The sequence below is a fragment of the Delphinapterus leucas genome, chromosome 1 (assembly GCF_059928025.1).
Source record: "Delphinapterus leucas isolate spDelLeu-1000000601 "Yukka" chromosome 1, BTC_Dleu_Yukka2, whole genome shotgun sequence".
In the NCBI taxonomy this organism is placed as follows: domain Eukaryota; kingdom Metazoa; phylum Chordata; class Mammalia; order Artiodactyla; family Monodontidae; genus Delphinapterus; species Delphinapterus leucas.
This window is the reverse complement of record NC_143129.1, coordinates 152,087,470-152,104,258: the sequence shown is the minus strand read 5'-3', so window position 1 is coordinate 152,104,258 and position 16,789 is coordinate 152,087,470. Positions and strand designations below refer to the sequence as shown.

Genomic DNA, 16,789 nt, shown 5'->3' with positions numbered 1-16,789 from the left:
CCCTGCTGACCCTTGCCATGGAGGGAGAGAGAGGGGGGAGCGGTGTCTTAGAGGTCACCCTGATTTAAAGCCACAGTGGGAGAGCCATTCATTTGGAGAGGGTGGTGAGTAGACTAAGACGGGGCTAGAGACCACCTTGGCCCAGTTATCAAGCAACGAGTGTTAAACAAGGTTTCAGGACCCTTAGTAGTAGCTGCACGTATATAAATACGCTAGGAACAGAAAGTGCAAATAGTCTTAATAGTTCTCATCATCCTCATCTATTAACTAAAGCAGGTCCCTACAGATTTCTACTAGGCAACACTCAGTCAGCCTGCTTTCCACAGGCGCTTGAAAGAAATAAAGCCCCGTTTTCTCCCAAGCAGCCACTGATTCAGATTGCTTGCTCTTCTAACTTGCATAAATTCCTGATATGTACAGTATTTCAGCCTAAATAGAAGACAGCTTCTTTGCTGCTGCTGCTTCTCCTCTCTCTCTCTCTCTCTCAACACTGAAAGATGGAAGGAGTTATACACAGTTCTGGGGAAAAGAGTGAGAGCTAACTGCTGGGGTCAGGAGACGGTAAGAATAACTTCCTTTTCTGCAGCCAAGCATCCCCCCAGAGAAGCAGCAAGTAACCCAACACTATACTCACTTGTTTCCTTGACACTGATACAGCGTCTCCACCTCCCGAAATACCCTACTCCGACTGTGTCCTGCATGTTTTTCAATGATCTGTGTGAAAAATAAAATCTGTCATATACACCCACCTGGTCAAAACACCTCTCAGTGGGTGCCCTCTGGGACAGTGCAAGGCCAAATTCAGCCCAAATCCAGTTTCAAGCGCAAGTCTGGAGTAGGCCTTGTGGCTCTGTCAGCAAAGCAACCGACTGGCCCCAGGGCTTTCTAGCTCACCTGGGCTTGTTTGACTCTGGCCAAGTACATCACCATCGAAGCCTGTGAGGTTGCTACCCCCAGCCGCCCAGGGGAGACCGAGGCAACCAGCAAGACAAAGAACCAGCTCTACCAAACTCCTACCCTGAAAACATCTCTGTCTGCTTTAAGGATAAGAATTTACAAGCTCTACTAAAGGATCTTCTAGTGCTGGAGGAAGAGCAAGGGGAATAAGGGATACAGTGAAGAGGAACTAAAGCCCCAAGGCCCAGCTCAGATGCCACCTCTGCAATTCTTCTGAGAATCTACCTTTGGCAGGCACCGTATTAAGTCATTTAGGTACATAATCTCAGTTAATCCTTAATCCTTAATCCTTACAATCCCGAAAGATAGGCAGAGGTAAAACATTTTGCCCACAGCTCTGGTAAGTGGCAGGGCTGCAATTCAAGCCCAGAGCTGCCTCCAAAGCCCTTGCTATCCTATACCTGCTTATATCCTACACAGCTTTTTCTCACAGAACCTAGAGGCTCTGTCTCTCCTACGATACTGTGGGCTGCTCCCCCTCCCCACCTGTACGTGGAGATGCTTGGCAAGTACTGACTGAAGGAATGGGGGAGCCAACAGCTGAGCAGGTGGTTTACACAGGGACTGGCTGACCGTGCACATCTCTACAGACCCATCCAGAGCCCCAAACCGTTGCTAGTAGAGCCTGTGGGCAAGTCTTCTGCAGAGCTGGCTCTGCCTTATAGTTCCATGGGCGGAGTGGGCAGACATCTGGTTCCTTCATTCTAAGACTGCTGTCAAGGACACTTCACACTTTTCCAATATGCAGCAGCACAAACATCCACAATCAAGTAATTTTCTAAATAAGTACATGTCTGTTAGTAGACCACTGAACCCATTTTCTGAGCTGTCAGAGAGGTGAGGTGCTGGAGCACAGAAGCTATTCAGCTCGTTTGTTCACCAAGCAGATCAAAGTCAGGAAGAACTTTCTAGCAGGCAACTATTCAGCAACGGCATACTTTTCTGAGGAGGTAATGAGCTCCTGCTACCAGAGATGGGGGTGGTGGGTGCCAAACACGGAAAACTATGTGAAGAGTTACAGGGGAGGCTGAGGACCAGATTACCTTGAAATTCCATTCCAACCGTGAGACTCTAGGATTCATCAGTTGGATGCCTGTAGGGAAAGTCCTAATAAAACCAAGTACTGTGGAGCCAGGCTGGAGAAGTAGCCCACGTCTGGGGAGCTTTCAAAGAACAGAAGAGACATGAGACATGGGCGGAACTGCTGAAACCAAAGAATTGCGAAGCCCAGGTCTGGTATTTGCCCAAAGATGCCATGGAACATGAAGGAAAGGCAGCCTTGAAGAAATAGTTCTGTCATCCATAAATGTATTCACATCTTTGAAAATCAATTTACATTTGTGTTTTTTTACCACACTTAGGCATATTTTTTTAAAAAAATTACTTGTAATTTATACTGACCTGTTTCCAACAAGGAATCGAGATAATGCTTTTGTTACCATATGAAGCAACACTCCAGCAAAAAGGGACATGGCTTAGCAGAAGTGTTCTCCTTTATAAATCCAGCTGGGACTAGGACTATGACCAGTTGGTTAAAAGAGGAAACATTTCTTTCAGGAGCCAGTGTGGCTGCGTTTGCCCATATGAGGCAGCACTTAGACGTGGTGGCTCCGGCAGATGATTTGAAAACTCTGCTGGATACCAGAATCGCCCGGACAGCTTGTTAAAATTAATGTTGCTGGGGCCTACCCCTAGTTTCTGATTCAGGAGGTCTAGGATAGGGCCAGATAATTTGTATCTCTAACAAGTTCCCAGGCCATGCTGGTACTGCTGGTGCAGGGACCACACTTTGAGAACCACTGCTCTAGATCCATCTCTTCTTCCATGTAGAGTCGGCAAACGGAAGCACAGAGGGATACGGTGAGCCACTCCACGGTCATGCAGCTGGAAGTCACCTCTCCTGCCACAAAGCTGAGTGCTCGGTCCTCATCACCACATTGCTGTACATCACTTGTATAGCATCTTGTAATTTATAAAATGTTTCTACTTCTACCAGTTCATTTTTGTTTTCATCTTCATAACTACTCCATGAGACAGGAAGGGCAGGTATTATTATCTTCATTCTAGAGACGCGGGAACTGAGGCTGAAAGAGGTTCAGTGACTTGCCCCAAGTCAAACAGTAGTAGTTTGTCAAAACAGAGATTCAGATAGGCCCTCTAATTCCAAATCTGACTGTCTGCTCCCTGAAGCTAACTTCATTCATTAGAGGCATTGTTCTAAGCACTTCACACATATTAACTTATTTAATCCTCATGACAATACTATATACTATATCGGTTCTGTTATTACACTCATTATACAGATGAGGAAACTGAAGGACAAAGAGGTTAAGTAACTTGCCCAATGTTACATGGCAACTAAGTAGAGAAACCAGTGAATCCAGTGAATCCAGCTTCAGAGCTCCCATTCTTATTAAGCCACTATATCGCAGAATATAAAATTTATCTGGTTTAGGACAAGCTAAGACTGACTACCTGCAAAGTAAAGCCTGGCATCCAGATGAGACACTCACTTTGACAGCATACTCCTTGCCATTCTGCAGGCTCACGGCACCTTGAACTTTGGCATAGGCTCCCTCTCCAAGCAGCTCAGAGGTCAGTTTGTACGTATCTAGAGGTGAAATGGGTGAGAAGAATAACAAGATGAGTCACCCCTTTGCATAGAAGGAAAGAAGAGCTGTGTCACTTGGCTTCCCCAGTCTGACAGCGCAGGCGCACGAGGACTCTGCAGTGCTCAATGACGAGAGTCTAGTGCTCCCAAGCCGCCTTGGGACTCGGCTTCACAACAACCAGGCCACATCGCTGAAGGATCTTGTTCCTCATTTTAGAGATGAGGTCAGTGAAAGAGGTTCAATTCGGCACACGCTTCCCGAGTACCTACTATGTGCCAGACGACATCGATGGGGACACAGCGAGGAATAAAGTATAGTCCCTGCCCTTTGAGAGTCACGATCCAGTGGGGAAGACAGACACATACACAAGTGACCCCAGAATAAACCAGGCAGTGGTCAGCACTCTATTATCACAGAGGGACGAGACATAGTAAAAAAAAGCGGGGGAAGGGAAAGGTTAAATCTGTTGAGGGAGTCTGGGGGATCCTCACGGAAGGAATGTGATTTGAATGGACATCATTCATTCATTTACTTATTTGTTGAGCACCTGCTATGTGCCCAGCTCTGTGCTAGGAACTGGTGATACAAAGGGGAATAAAGCACTGTTTTATTTTATACCACACACAATGGAAGTCGGAGGTTTTTTTTTTGCGGTACGTGGGCCTCGCACCGCCACGGCCCCTCCCGTTGCGGAGCACAGGCTCCGGACGCGCAGGCCCAGCGGCCATGGCCCACGGGTCCAGCCGCTCCGCGGCATGTGGGATCCTCCCGGACCAGGGCACGAACCCGTGTCCCCTGCATCGGCAGGCGGACTCTCAACCACTGCGCCACCAGGGAAGCCCTAAGTCGGAGGTTTTTGAGACATTTTCAGAAGTCACCGGCAGGAAACAGGAGACAGGAGTAAGATGCAAACGGATGCCTTGAGGTTTTTAGGGTGCTGAGTCAGAGCGGCTCTAACACAGCAATAGGCCGGGGTGAAAGTATATTTAGGTGGCCTGCCCAAGGCCCGCTCCTCACAAAGAGCACAAACTCTCTGACCCCCTTCCAAAGGAAGCCATAGCTCTATCATGGTCTCTGCCGAGGCCTCTCCTCTCTTGGTCTCCATTCTTCAGCTTTTTCCTCTTGAGGCAGCCTAGCATTTAAACCTACAGACTACTGAGAAGAATACTTTTAACCACGAAATTAGATTTTATCACTCTTAGTCATGAGAAACCCCATAACTGCACAAGCCATCCCTGAATAACAGGAAATACTCTCGTGTTCATTGAAAGAGGAAGACCTGTTGATTTGGAAACTATTCTAAAAAACCTTGCGACTTCTGTTCATTCCCCAACCCCCTCTGCCATACACACACATCTACTGTTAAAGACAAACAGACAAAACCTACACTAAGCACCCTGTTGGTTCCATCAAGGTTTGGTCTCACAGCTGTAAGTATTTTAAATGATGTGCTTCTCTTACAATGGACACTTGGGTATTAGCCTTTGCGTGTGTCAGGATAGGTTGGTGGCTGGAGGTCCAATATTCCTGACTCATAAAGGGCTTGTTTTTAGGACCACTCTACAAAACAGTCAGTTCACCAGTATGTCTGCAGTGTTGGAAAGAGGGACCGTAAAGAGAAGCTATTTCAAGTTTCACAATGAAAGAAACAAAATAGATGATGGGGGCTCGGTCACTTCTAGGAGGAGCTACTTATCCTTTCAGTCCTTCGCAGGAGTGTCCAATGAGTCACTTCATCCCATCTGGTGCCCAGTGATAAAAGGACCAGCACTGAGCCTGGTGCCTCACACACACTGTTCAAAATGTTTGACAACTCAACATCGTGTCCCCTGAACACAACATGCACTATTAAACAGAGTCAAACTCATCCAGCACAAGTAGTTGCAATCTCTATAAGCTGAATTCTCTGCTTATAGAATACTGAAGTTTCTTTCCTTCTTTCTTTCTTTCCTCCTTCCTTCTTCCCTCCCTGCCTCCCTCCCTCCCTCTCTCTTTCCTTTCTGCCGCGCCACGTGGTTTGCGGGATCTTAGTTCCCCAACCAGGGACTGAACCCTGGCGACGGCAGTGAAAGCACAGAGTCCTAACCACTGGACCGTAAGGGAATTCCCTAGAAGATTTCAGTTTCATTTGCAGCCATGGCCCTTGACGTTCCCTCTTCCTCTGACATGGCTGTTCTACCTCTCGGCAGCTCCTCCAGGACCAGCTGAGGGAAAGATCACATCTGAAAAGCAGCTGAAGCATACCAGGCGATCTCACTCCACGTGCAACTGTGACACACTGGCCTTTCTGCTCCCTGATGAAATGCTCAGACCATTCAGAGGAGGCTTGTGCACCATCCAAGAGCTTCTCCCATCCCTGCACTCTCTATCACCCCTTTCCGTAAACTCTCTCACCCCTATCTTTCACGCCTATCACACGGAGAACCATGAAGCTGGCTCTAAGATGATGCATCCTATGACCTTTACCCCTGGGCTACCAGGACACTCCTCCCATGCCTGGGAAGCCACCAACCCAGCTCTAAGAGATCAAAGAGAGTGACAAACCTTCAAACTTTCCTGGCAAGGAGTCAGTGGCCCGGGCCTTCCGCTTCTTCTTCTTCCTCTTGTCACTTTCTGCAATGGGAACAGGTTCACTGCTGCCCATCTCTGGGAGAAAAGAGGAGATAGAAGGGAAATATCACTAGACTGATCAGGCTATAAGTTCACCCAAAAGGAAAAAAGGAGGGGGGGACCCAGGAGCTTTCCACTCACATTTTAAAAATATCTATGAGGGCTATTTATCTGTTTTGACCCAAGAGGCAAAACTAAAAGCAAAACCATTATAGATCATTAACTGTGGAAAGGAACTCAGACAGATACGCTAGATTAAAAGAGGATAGCAGAAGCCTGCTGTAACCAAGCTCATTAGCACATGGATTTAGATCTGCCCCCAAACTGAACAACGAATCCTTAAGCAGAATCCCACATGTGACATCCTCCTTCAGCCTCAGCACCAGAAAGGCAGGACCCAGGGAGCTTAAGCAGGAAGGGAGGCGGGTTTGCGGGGGCGGGGGGGGGGTCCATGCAAATGAAATCGTATGCTGCTCAGTAACATCCCTGTGGATGTGCATAGGGACTCAAAAGGTCCTCAGTGGAGGCTGCCTCTGTGATGGTACAACAGGGCAGGGGATGGGTTTGAGGATGGCCCTAAATTCCTTCATGTCCGAGAGCACAGACTTGAGTGCTTGGGAGGCCAGCGCATACTCTCCCTCCTCAGCTCCTTATTTGAGAGGAGGCAGGTAGGGTCCATTCAGAAGCCTGCAGTTGACGGGTCTACACCGGGTTGCTGGATGCAGTCATTTATTGCAAAAACATTATTATCTCTCTGGCAAGCACCTGGCTCCCCACCTTAAAGGGAGGATTTGTGAGGCAGACATTCAGACATTGGACAGATTGGGCAGGAAAGGGTGGGGACAGAAAGAATAAGCATGAAGACTGAGAGGGGGAAAGAGAAAAGGAGGAATAATGAACCAGCAGCCAATCATAGTCCTGTTTCTAAGACACTGGAGTAAGGGCCTTCCCATGTTAAAGATAAATTACTTATAGAACATGCCATGCCCTTGATCCAGAGTGGAGCCTTAATACTCTTCGCCTGCAGTTAGAAATAATAAGATTTCTCTGAAGTCTCTGGGTCTAAATCCCCACCAGGGTGATTAAACCTTTACATCCTTCTAAAATAGAGGCGGTCGAGCACTGATGGGGCATACAATGTGAGAGACTTTTAGACCAACCTTCAATAAACACAGGCTCCGGGTTGCTAGGTTTTTTTTTCTGAGATTTTGAAATGGAAGCTGGCTCTTTGCCCATTGAGGGGAAAGGCCCACTCTCTTCTCAGAGGACTCCAGCTGAACATGATCAGAAAAATGGCAAGTCTGCTCAGGAAGATTGATTAGAGCCTACGCACGTCTACTGCACACTGTTCTCAGAAGCGAGTACACACAACCATTAGGAGAAAGCACACAGAACAACGGCGTGTTTCAATGCCACAATCCAGAACCTGGTTAAGCAGCCAAGTGTCTGACAGCTCAATGGAGCTGCATTCTTCCTCCCATTTTTAGGATCTGATGACAGTAGACTTTCATTTACACTTTAGAGAAGATAAACATGTGGAGAAAAGGAATCCACAGAGGATCTCCAAGTATTACTCTAGCCAACAGCTTCAAGCACAAGATATACCTGGGGACTGCGACATGCTATGAATTCAAAGAACCGAACTCAAACATCAGCAGCCAAAGATCCACCCTCACCAAGGGAAATCAAAAGGAAAAAAGCTGCCCAACACAGTGAGAAATTCTACAGAAATAAAACAAGGGTCACTCATCTCCAGGACCCCAGGAGAGGGGTGCTGGCCATTGGGACAGCAGCTGAGAAGGAGGGACCACTGTCCCTCTTGCCCTGCCCTTGAGTGCAGTCCAGTGGCACCCCTCCCCACCCCATCTATTTTCTCACCAGCACTGCGAGCTGAGTGCAGAGGGGACAGATTTGGGATTCACTTCTCTTCCTCCTTCCCCTGCCCACACTCTGAAGGAGGGCCAAAGTACAAGCAAAACAGCCCAAAGGCAGCAATGGAGAGGAGCAGCAAGACAGCTGGTGGTGTTATAGTTCATGGGGGACACGCAGACATACTTATGACTCTAGCTAGAAAACCCCGTTAGCTGCAATTTATACTTGGTTTTCACCACAGCAGGGCTGAGGGAGCCTCTCGTGGAAGAAGCATACCTCTGAGCACTGCCGCATACATGGTATTAGATTTTATGGCTTCACACACAAAAAGATCGAGTACCTGGTCTATTCTGCATAGATTTCAATGGAAGAGGGTGCGCCAGAAGGGACAAATGGTTAAGACTTTTCCTTGGAAACAGAACTTGTTGAAGGAGAGTTGTTTTTGAAACTAGGAAGAAAAAAATGTAGGAAGACAGTGAAGTGAAAAAAACATGCTTAACTTCCCTGTTTACAGCGGAGGAGCGGCATGGAGATGTGTCATAATCTTACCAAAGGGCTGAAAGCTCTTCACCTGGAGCCTGTCCAATACACTCTATTGGGACCTTAGTTTATTATGCATGCAATCATTTGAGAAAGGCTTCCTCAGGGTGTGAGGCTCCACAATCAAGCTGGCTTACCTCCTTCCTTTGGCCTAAGAACTCCTCTCAGCCATTAAAACCCAGCTCAAAAGTCTCCCCACCTTAGAGTAAGTTAAGGTTTGCACAAACTTTTGAAATCTATGCAAACAGATGGTGTTGCTGCACAGAGCTCGAATCCGGTGCTCCATCCTCTGTTCCCGAACACCCTGCTAGCAGCTACACTAGAGCACTGGTTTTATTTGGCCTTGAGCTCTCTCTACTGTTCCTAAAGGCCAGGGCTATCCTTGCCTGTTCATCTCTGCGTCTCCTATAAGTCGTGGTGTGGTGTCAGACATGTATCAGGCATCAGAAAACGTGTACTGAAATGAGAATATGAGAGGACGCACATCCTCGGGGTTAGGTGCAGGCCTGTCACCCAGGCCCTCTAGGTGACGAGTGCACACACTGAAAGAAACGTAGGTGCACCTTTGCCCTGCAGGCAGCACAGAGTAAGGCTTTACCCAGTCTATGAATTCCCTGATAAACTCCCTCTCAACAAAGCCCTATGACTCAAAACGTCCTTAACTTTCTAGCAAGAAGCCTGGTCTTTGCTATAGGATTGGGCGATGTGTCTGCTATTTCAGAGGAGGGAGTGAGCACTTCCTTCATGTCTGTAGACAGACCTCAGCTGGCATGGAGGCTCCCAGCACTTCACTGCCTCCAGCCCTTCACTGTCTCCAGCCCTTGCTTTCCTCTTGGGCCAGGCTTGGTGGTCGGTCCACTACTTGTGTATCCGTGGAGGCAGAGCTGGAGAGGAAGCACACTGCTGACAGGGAAGGCTCGTGGGCTTGGCATCAGGAGACCTAAGTGAAAGTCCGGTTCAGATATTACCAGACGTAGCACCAAGACCAAGTTACTTTGCCTCTTAGAGTCTCCGTTTCCTCATCTACAGGTTAGGTTTAAAAATAATACCTGCCCTTTCCAGCAATGCTGTGAGGACCCAGTGAACTACTTAATATAAATGCACTTCAAAAAAACATATATGGGGCTTCCCTGGTGGCACAGTGGTTGAGAGTCCGCCTGCCGATGCAGGGGACACGGGTTCGTGCCCTGGTCCGGGAAGATCCCACATGCCGCGGAGCGGCTGGGCCCGTGAGCCATGGCCGCTGAGCCTGCGCGTCTGGAGCCTGTGCTCCGCAACGGGAGAGGCCACAACAGTGAGAGGCCCACGTACCGCAAAAAACCCCCCAAAAAACAAAAAAAACATATATGTATGCATAAGTCTGTATGCACATACAACAGAGTAGAAAGATTAAACAGAAATACACAAAATTGTTAAACTACTACAATCTGAAAGAGTGCCTATTATGTGCCAAGCACAGGTATTTTACATACATTATCTCTAATTCTTACACTAATCTCCAAAGTAAATATTTCACCATATTTCAAGTGAGGAAACTGAGGCTCAGAGGTTAAATTATCTACCAAACACCAAACATCTAGTTAGTGGTTTAACTTGGATTCAAACACAATGCTGCCCTTTCAAGTCCAGGTCACATCTTATCTATAGTAGTTTTCTCTGTGTGATAGGGTGATTTTTATTTTCTTCTTTATATTCTTCAGTATTCTCCAAATTGTATACAATGATGTTTATTACTTTTTTAAAGTGCTATTATTGTTTCAGTCAAGTTTCATTTTTAACAAAATACACAGTAACATTTCTCCAGTGCACACTGGAATTTAGAGTCCGATTGTACAGTTTTACAAATTATACCTAGATTTCTTTATATTGAAATTCAACAGCAGGTAAAGAAAAAACATTTCAGGAATATTGGGGCCCTGAATTTTTATAATCTTGGAAAAACAACAAATGGCATTTTAACTTTTATCTTTATAAATGCTATGTTTTAAAAGGAAAAACTTTGTGAAAAAACCCCCAAATAATGCACTGAACATCTGCACCTGAGATACACCCTTTTAAATCCTGGTCTTCACACTGTGTGAGCTTTGGCAAGTTGCTTAGTTTCTCTGAGTATCAGTTTCTTCATATACAAAATAAGGTCAGAGTAAGGCCTGGCCTCCCTAGATCACAAGGCTTTTGTGAGGATCAAATAAGAAAGGAGAAGTGAAAGCACTGCTGACTTACTCATTCAACAAATACTGTTTTTTATTTGGCACCTACTGATTGTCCAGTGCTAGACAGTGAGAATATAAGAGAAGACACAGTCTCTGCCCTTATGGAATTTAAATCCACTGACATGTAAAACGATTTCAATTCAGTGGGACAAGTGCTATGACAGGGGTACCAGGTGCTGTGGAGCAAAAGACAGGCGGCTAACTCACTACAGGTCACTAGTGACCAGTTTGGTCACTAGAAGAAGGGACAGCTAAGCTGACACCTGAAGGATGAGCAGGTACCAGCCAGGGTGGGGGCTGGGAAGAGAGACAGAGGAGGTGCATGAGCTAAGGCCTGAAGGAGAGGCAGCATGGCCGGCTAGTGCCACTGCAAACTGTTCAGGCTGGCTGGAGCATAGAGTATGTGGGGAGTGATGACAAGTCAGCTGAAGGGGTGAGCAGGGGCAGATCATTTGCAGCTTCACCACCATAGTATCATCACCATCATCACTATTATGTGTTTCTATTCCTAGGCATAAGTTTATCTTGTTTTCTCCATTAAAGTAAGTGTAGGGATGCATATTCTCCTTTCTTTGTAAAACAGGTATTCATTGGAGGCGTAGTAGGTGCTAAAGATACAGATCCAACCACCAACCTGGCTCCTTCACGGGGAGAGGGCCCAGAGGACCCACAGAGCAGATGAGGAGTGGCTGAGGGATCTCACCCGGGGGGACTACCAGAGCCACAGATATTCCTAACATGCCAGTACTGAGCCACCGTACAGCCCACAAGTCGACCTCAAGGCCCCCCTTCTGAAAGAACTGTGTCATTTCTCCATGAGGTCTTATGAGCCACATGGCCCCCAAAAGGCACTAGATCTGTTCTCCACCTTTTGGTAGAGCTTAGAGAGAACTAAGCAGCTCTAACATCTGGTATGTCACACCAAAGACGATCATTCTTCCCCAAGAACATGACTCTGCTGGCTAACTCAGCTTGACAAACTTAGCTCATGCTCCTCTCCCAACCACCCTAGAGTTCTTTTCAAGATCTATGATTCAATTCCCAACGTGTGACAGCTAGTTCCCTCAGTCGCTAGAGCTTTCTAGAGAAGGAATAGTGGTGACAGTAAGCTGCTGAGGGTAATTATCAATTCATCTGCCTTCTCAGTCATCAGCTGGCTGAGGGCCCCCAAACAAATGGAGAACTGAGAAAACGAAAGGGAACTGAGGAAATGAAAGGAAGGGGGATGGACACTCCTAAGGAAGAGGCCAAGATTAAGAAATCTGAGCAGAGGAGGAGGCAGTGAGGAGGAATGAGGAGACTAGCCCGGGACACTTACTTCTCTGAAGCAGTAGTAATAGTAGTGGTAGTACACACACTTACATGGTACTTATTCCATGCCAGGCAATGTTCTAGGCATTTTACAAATACCACAGTTTACATATACTGACTTACTTAACCTTCACAACTCTATGAGGTAAGTATAATTATTATCCACATTTTACAGATGAAGAAACTGGGTGCAAAAAGATTAAGTAAGTTGCCACGATCACATCGCTAGTAAGTGGCAGAGCTGAGATTTAAATCTAAACAGTCTGGCTCAGAATTCAAGCTTTTAACTATTACAGCATACTTAAACATTAATGCTGAAAGGCAGAAGGGGACAGCCAGTCAGAGTTAGCTGGGCACCAACAAGAATGCTTTTATTTAGAAACCTTAGCACAGAGCCTCCCCAGTGATGTGCTGTGAGTGAGATATTGATCCTCTCACCAGGCTGAACAACATCATTTTCTCTGTGTGCTACGATGTCCAAAAGGTTGGGTGGCACTGCTCCAGCTTAAACACAAGGGCATTACGACCATATTATCACTATTATATTACTCTAAAATCTAATTTATCAGAAGTTTCCTCTCCTTGCTCTGAGATAGCTTTGTATTCTGTGTTTTGGCCTGTTTTGTAGGATGAGCTACAAGCCAGTCCAACCACATTATTCCACGGCAGTTCTGGTATCAGGACAAGGCTACTGTATTCTTCTTTTGTCTGACCTATTAGTTGGTTGATTTGGTTTCTGATGGTATCACTACCACGTAGGGGACAAGGTCAAGGGTACACTCAAATGGAAGCTAGTCAAATTTAACACACGGTAGATGAAAGGAGTCCCCCTGTGAAATCAGCTTGTCCTGACCAAAGGGCGGTCTGTTAATGTGGTTCCAAGGGGCTAAGGTATTTCACAGGTTTGCCACAGAGTCCAGCGTGTAGTGGGGCTGGGCAGCATTACGCAGATTGCAGTCTCTCACTCAACTACAGTGAAAGCAGCTTGAGGCCCACTAAGGTGCCAGAGAGATGGTGATTCACAACAGGCCTCAAACAGGGCTGGGATGGTAAGATTCCCAGGGGCAAAAGGTCTAGCTTCAGGCCCCCCTTCTTCCTCGGTTCTGATTCTGGGATCATATGCAGCCTTCAGAGCTGTCACTGCATCACCTGGTGGAAGGAATGAGAACAGGAATGGTGCAGGGGGTAAAGGGAGTGTGTACTTAAGAAACAGCAAGGAGGAAAACAGAACTACCATATGACGTAGCAATTCCGCGTCCGGGTATTTTTCTGAAGAAAATGAAAGCACTAAACTGAAAAGATATCTGCTCCCCATAAGTAAACAACCTAAGTGTCCACTGATGAATGAGCAGATAAAGAGTGGGAGATACACACACACATACACATATACATACAATGGAATAGTATTCAGCCATAAAAAAGAATGACATCTTGCAGTCTGCAACAATATGTATGGTCCTTGAGGGTATCAGGCTAAGTGAAATAAGTCAGACAGAGAAAGACAAATACTATATGATCCACAGGATTTCACTTATATGTGAAATCTTAAAAACAAAACCAAAAAACAAGCTTATAGACACAGAGAACAGATTGGTGATTCCTGGAGGTGGCAGGTGGAGGGCAGGTGAGATTGGGGGTAAAAGGGGTCAAAAGGTACAAAATTCCAGTCATAAAATAAATAAGTCATGGGATGAATGTACAGCATGGCAACTACAGTTAATAATACTGTACTGCATATTTGAAAGTTGCTAGGAGAGTAGATCTTAAAAGTTCTCATCACACACAAAAATTCTGTAACTATGTATGGTGATAGATGCTAATGAGACATTGTGGTGATTATTTCACAAACGTCAAATCATTATGTTGTACACTTGAAACTAATATAATGTTATGTCAATTATACCTTAATTTTTTTAAAAAAGAAAGAAAGAAATAGCAAGTAGGAGTAAAGGACTGGATTTGTGTAAGCAGGACTGTATAAAAAGCTGAAAAAGGCTGAAGTCAGCTCATCCAAGCTTATTAATACGGCCTACAAGGCCCTCCAACATCCAGTGCCTGTCTACTTTCTAGCCTCACTAACCATCAGTCAGTCATTCTTTCAAGGAAAAATGAAAATAGTAGGTAGTTCAGCTTGCAGTTCACAACCTCACAAGTGCTTTTCCTTGAGACAAGCGCTGTGCTTTGGTATGCAGCAGGAGTGCTTTCGAGCATTTCCACTGTGTCACGCAGAACATTAAAAAGATGTGTACTCAAGGGCTGAGATTCAATAAGATTAATAACGTTTACTGCTTCATCAAGGACATACTTAAGTGAAACGGCATTTTTTAAAAACTGTGAGTGCATAGCAATAAGAATACAATGACTGCTAGTGCAGTTCAGCGCCACTGCCTTGATTCGCGCTAAGGCATCAGCAGTTTTGCCCACTGTTGCTTTGCAACAACAAATAGCATCTTGGCACTATTGTAAAAGTAGTTTTGACCTTGCAGATACCTGAAAGGTTTTCAAGGATCCCCAGGGTCTGTAGAGCACACTTGTGAACCACTATTCTAGGCAATGGGGAGGGACTGGGCCCCACTGGAGCTATGCTTTAGGGCCATCAAACCAGCTGTGATGGCAGAACAAACTGGAGGCTGGAGGGGGATGAGAGGGCAGAGCAAGGCTGTGGCAACAACCCGGAGGAAGGCAGGGAAGGTGTGTGGCTGAGGTGGGGATAGAAAGGAAGAGGAAGAGGTGAGGGGTGTGATGGGGAGAGGTAATGAAGCCAGAGAGGCAAAGCTGGTCCTGGTCCTGCCCAATGACTGGAGATGGTGGAGGAGTCCAAGACCACTATCCTCCTTGAAGGGAAGGCACGGAGTCTAATTTCTCTCTATCCCCACTGCCCTGTATGGAACCAGGCACACAGGGGGACCTCGATATATGCTTAGTAACCAAAATCAGGTAACTGTAAGAGCAGTAGTACCATCAAAGAAGGGGAGAATTCAGGAAGGGAAGCTGGCTGGGGATGGGGAGCAGGGGAAGACTGTGCCCCGGGAAAGCTTCAGTTGAAGGAGGGTGACATAGCAGCAAAGTCTGAAAACTCTCAGAACAGGCTAAAGCCATTCTCACCTAGCCCTCATCTGAAACAATCTACAATGAGGCATTGTTTATAACCCACCAGGCATGATGAGACCTCAGGATACTGTGTCATACAGAACACTTCAAAATGTCCTCAGATATGTCACAAATTTTTAAAACCTGGAAAGATACGTCTCAAGCCATTATTAACAATAGTTAACTTTGGGAGAATGAAATTGAGTGGATACAGAATTTTACTTTTGATACTTCGGTTGTACTTGATTTTGTTTTGTTATGATACAGTCATTTTACCTTTATAATTAAAAGGGAATAAATATGTTTTCCTTACTGCATAGTTTTCCTTATGACCCTCTCTGCCAGTTTATTCTGGTAGAAATGTGCTCCACCCTACTGAGTAACTGTCTTAGGCATGCCAGAAAGCCCAGCTAATCCCAGCTGCCCAACTGAACACTGGAGTCTCTGACTCACCCCTTCCTCCGGAAATATCAGATACAGGTCTCCCAACTTTTGGAAAGTTCGCTTCACACCACTTTGCTTTTATGCAAGACCTACATTAGTAAGTACCTGTTTCCAAGACATACTAAGAGGATTTTCATATTTACGAGAAAGGGTGAAAAGTGAAAATAGGGTTCAGCATTTGTCTTCCAGTGAACATTACAGAGGAACCATGCACCAGGAGCAGTGAGAGTGGCACTGCCAAGCTCCCTCCCCAGGAACTACACTCGGCATCAAGCTGACAGAGCTTGGAACTGTGTCTGTGAGCATCTATGCTTGACCTCCGTTTATTCTGTGCATCCGTTAGCAACATGTGTCCTAAGATGATTGCTTTACACCATTTCTGCTTAAGAAAGGTTTCATGGGAACACTCAACTTTCAGATAGTGGGGGAATCTGCAATTTCAACCTGATGCAATCTAAAAGGTTAAATAAAATGTGCATCCAATCTTACCTATAGGTCTGCCCAACTTTGCGAAGCAGACCCTCTGTAAACTTGAAATTCCAAATGCAGTAATGCTCCTGTCAGGGGGCTGCTGTCTTCCAGTTGCAGGAAGTGTTTCAATGGCCTCTGTACATAGCAGACATTCTTCAGTTTTCCACTGGCCTCTGCTTCATTATACCTGGCATGAAAATCTTCAGAAAGCAGAAACAGAAAGGATGTAAAAATGCTGACTTAAAAAAAATGACCAGAGAAGATAAAGATCAACTTGTGTTCCCCAAATCTATGTGTTACACCAGTAAGTAAGTAATCACAAGGCAATCACAGATTTCCCCAGTCTTTAAAATTGGAGTATGTAAAATGCTGACACAAAGCATGTGAAGATTTAACAAGGGTCTGGGTAAAAGTTTTCGGATTATGCTTCCATTGTGAGATTCCAGAACCAAAAAGATATAACTGGACCTGAATGACAGACATGGGCACCTCTGTACACTGAGGAGACTCACATGGAAGGTAAAAGCTGCCACTTTTCTGTTGTCCACTTTTTTAGAGATGAATGAGCTCTGGTTTCACCTCCTAGTGGTTAGGTCCGAGACTCACAGGCAGGAGGCACCAGAGTCAGAAAGGCAGAGTAGATGCAGAGAGCAGCAGGTGGCATGAACA

The 16,789-nt window shown here is 45.9% G+C and overlaps 1 protein-coding gene across 3 annotated transcripts in view; it reads right to left on the bottom strand.

The window, feature by feature from the left end:
• Nucleotides 1–16,247, bottom strand: part of MKNK1 (MAPK interacting serine/threonine kinase 1) — a 33,229-nt gene extending 16,982 nt beyond the window's left edge. The window contains exons 1-5 of one of the 3 annotated variants that reach the window (XM_022575613.3): nt 16,139–16,244; nt 8,392–8,499; nt 6,114–6,215; nt 3,471–3,568; nt 635–714 (exon numbers count right to left, since the gene is read on the bottom strand). In XM_022575613.3, coding sequence (XP_022431321.1) covers nt 635–714; nt 3,471–3,568; nt 6,114–6,215; nt 8,392–8,407 — 296 coding nt within the window. In that variant the 5' untranslated portion in view covers nt 8,408–8,499; nt 16,139–16,244. Of the gene's footprint in view, nt 1–634; nt 715–3,432; nt 3,569–6,113; nt 6,216–8,391; nt 8,500–16,138 lie in introns of those variants that run through there. The other 2 variants (XM_089923201.1, XM_022575615.2) reach the window with 2 other exon arrangements.
• Nucleotides 16,248–16,789: the final 542 nt, after the last annotated feature.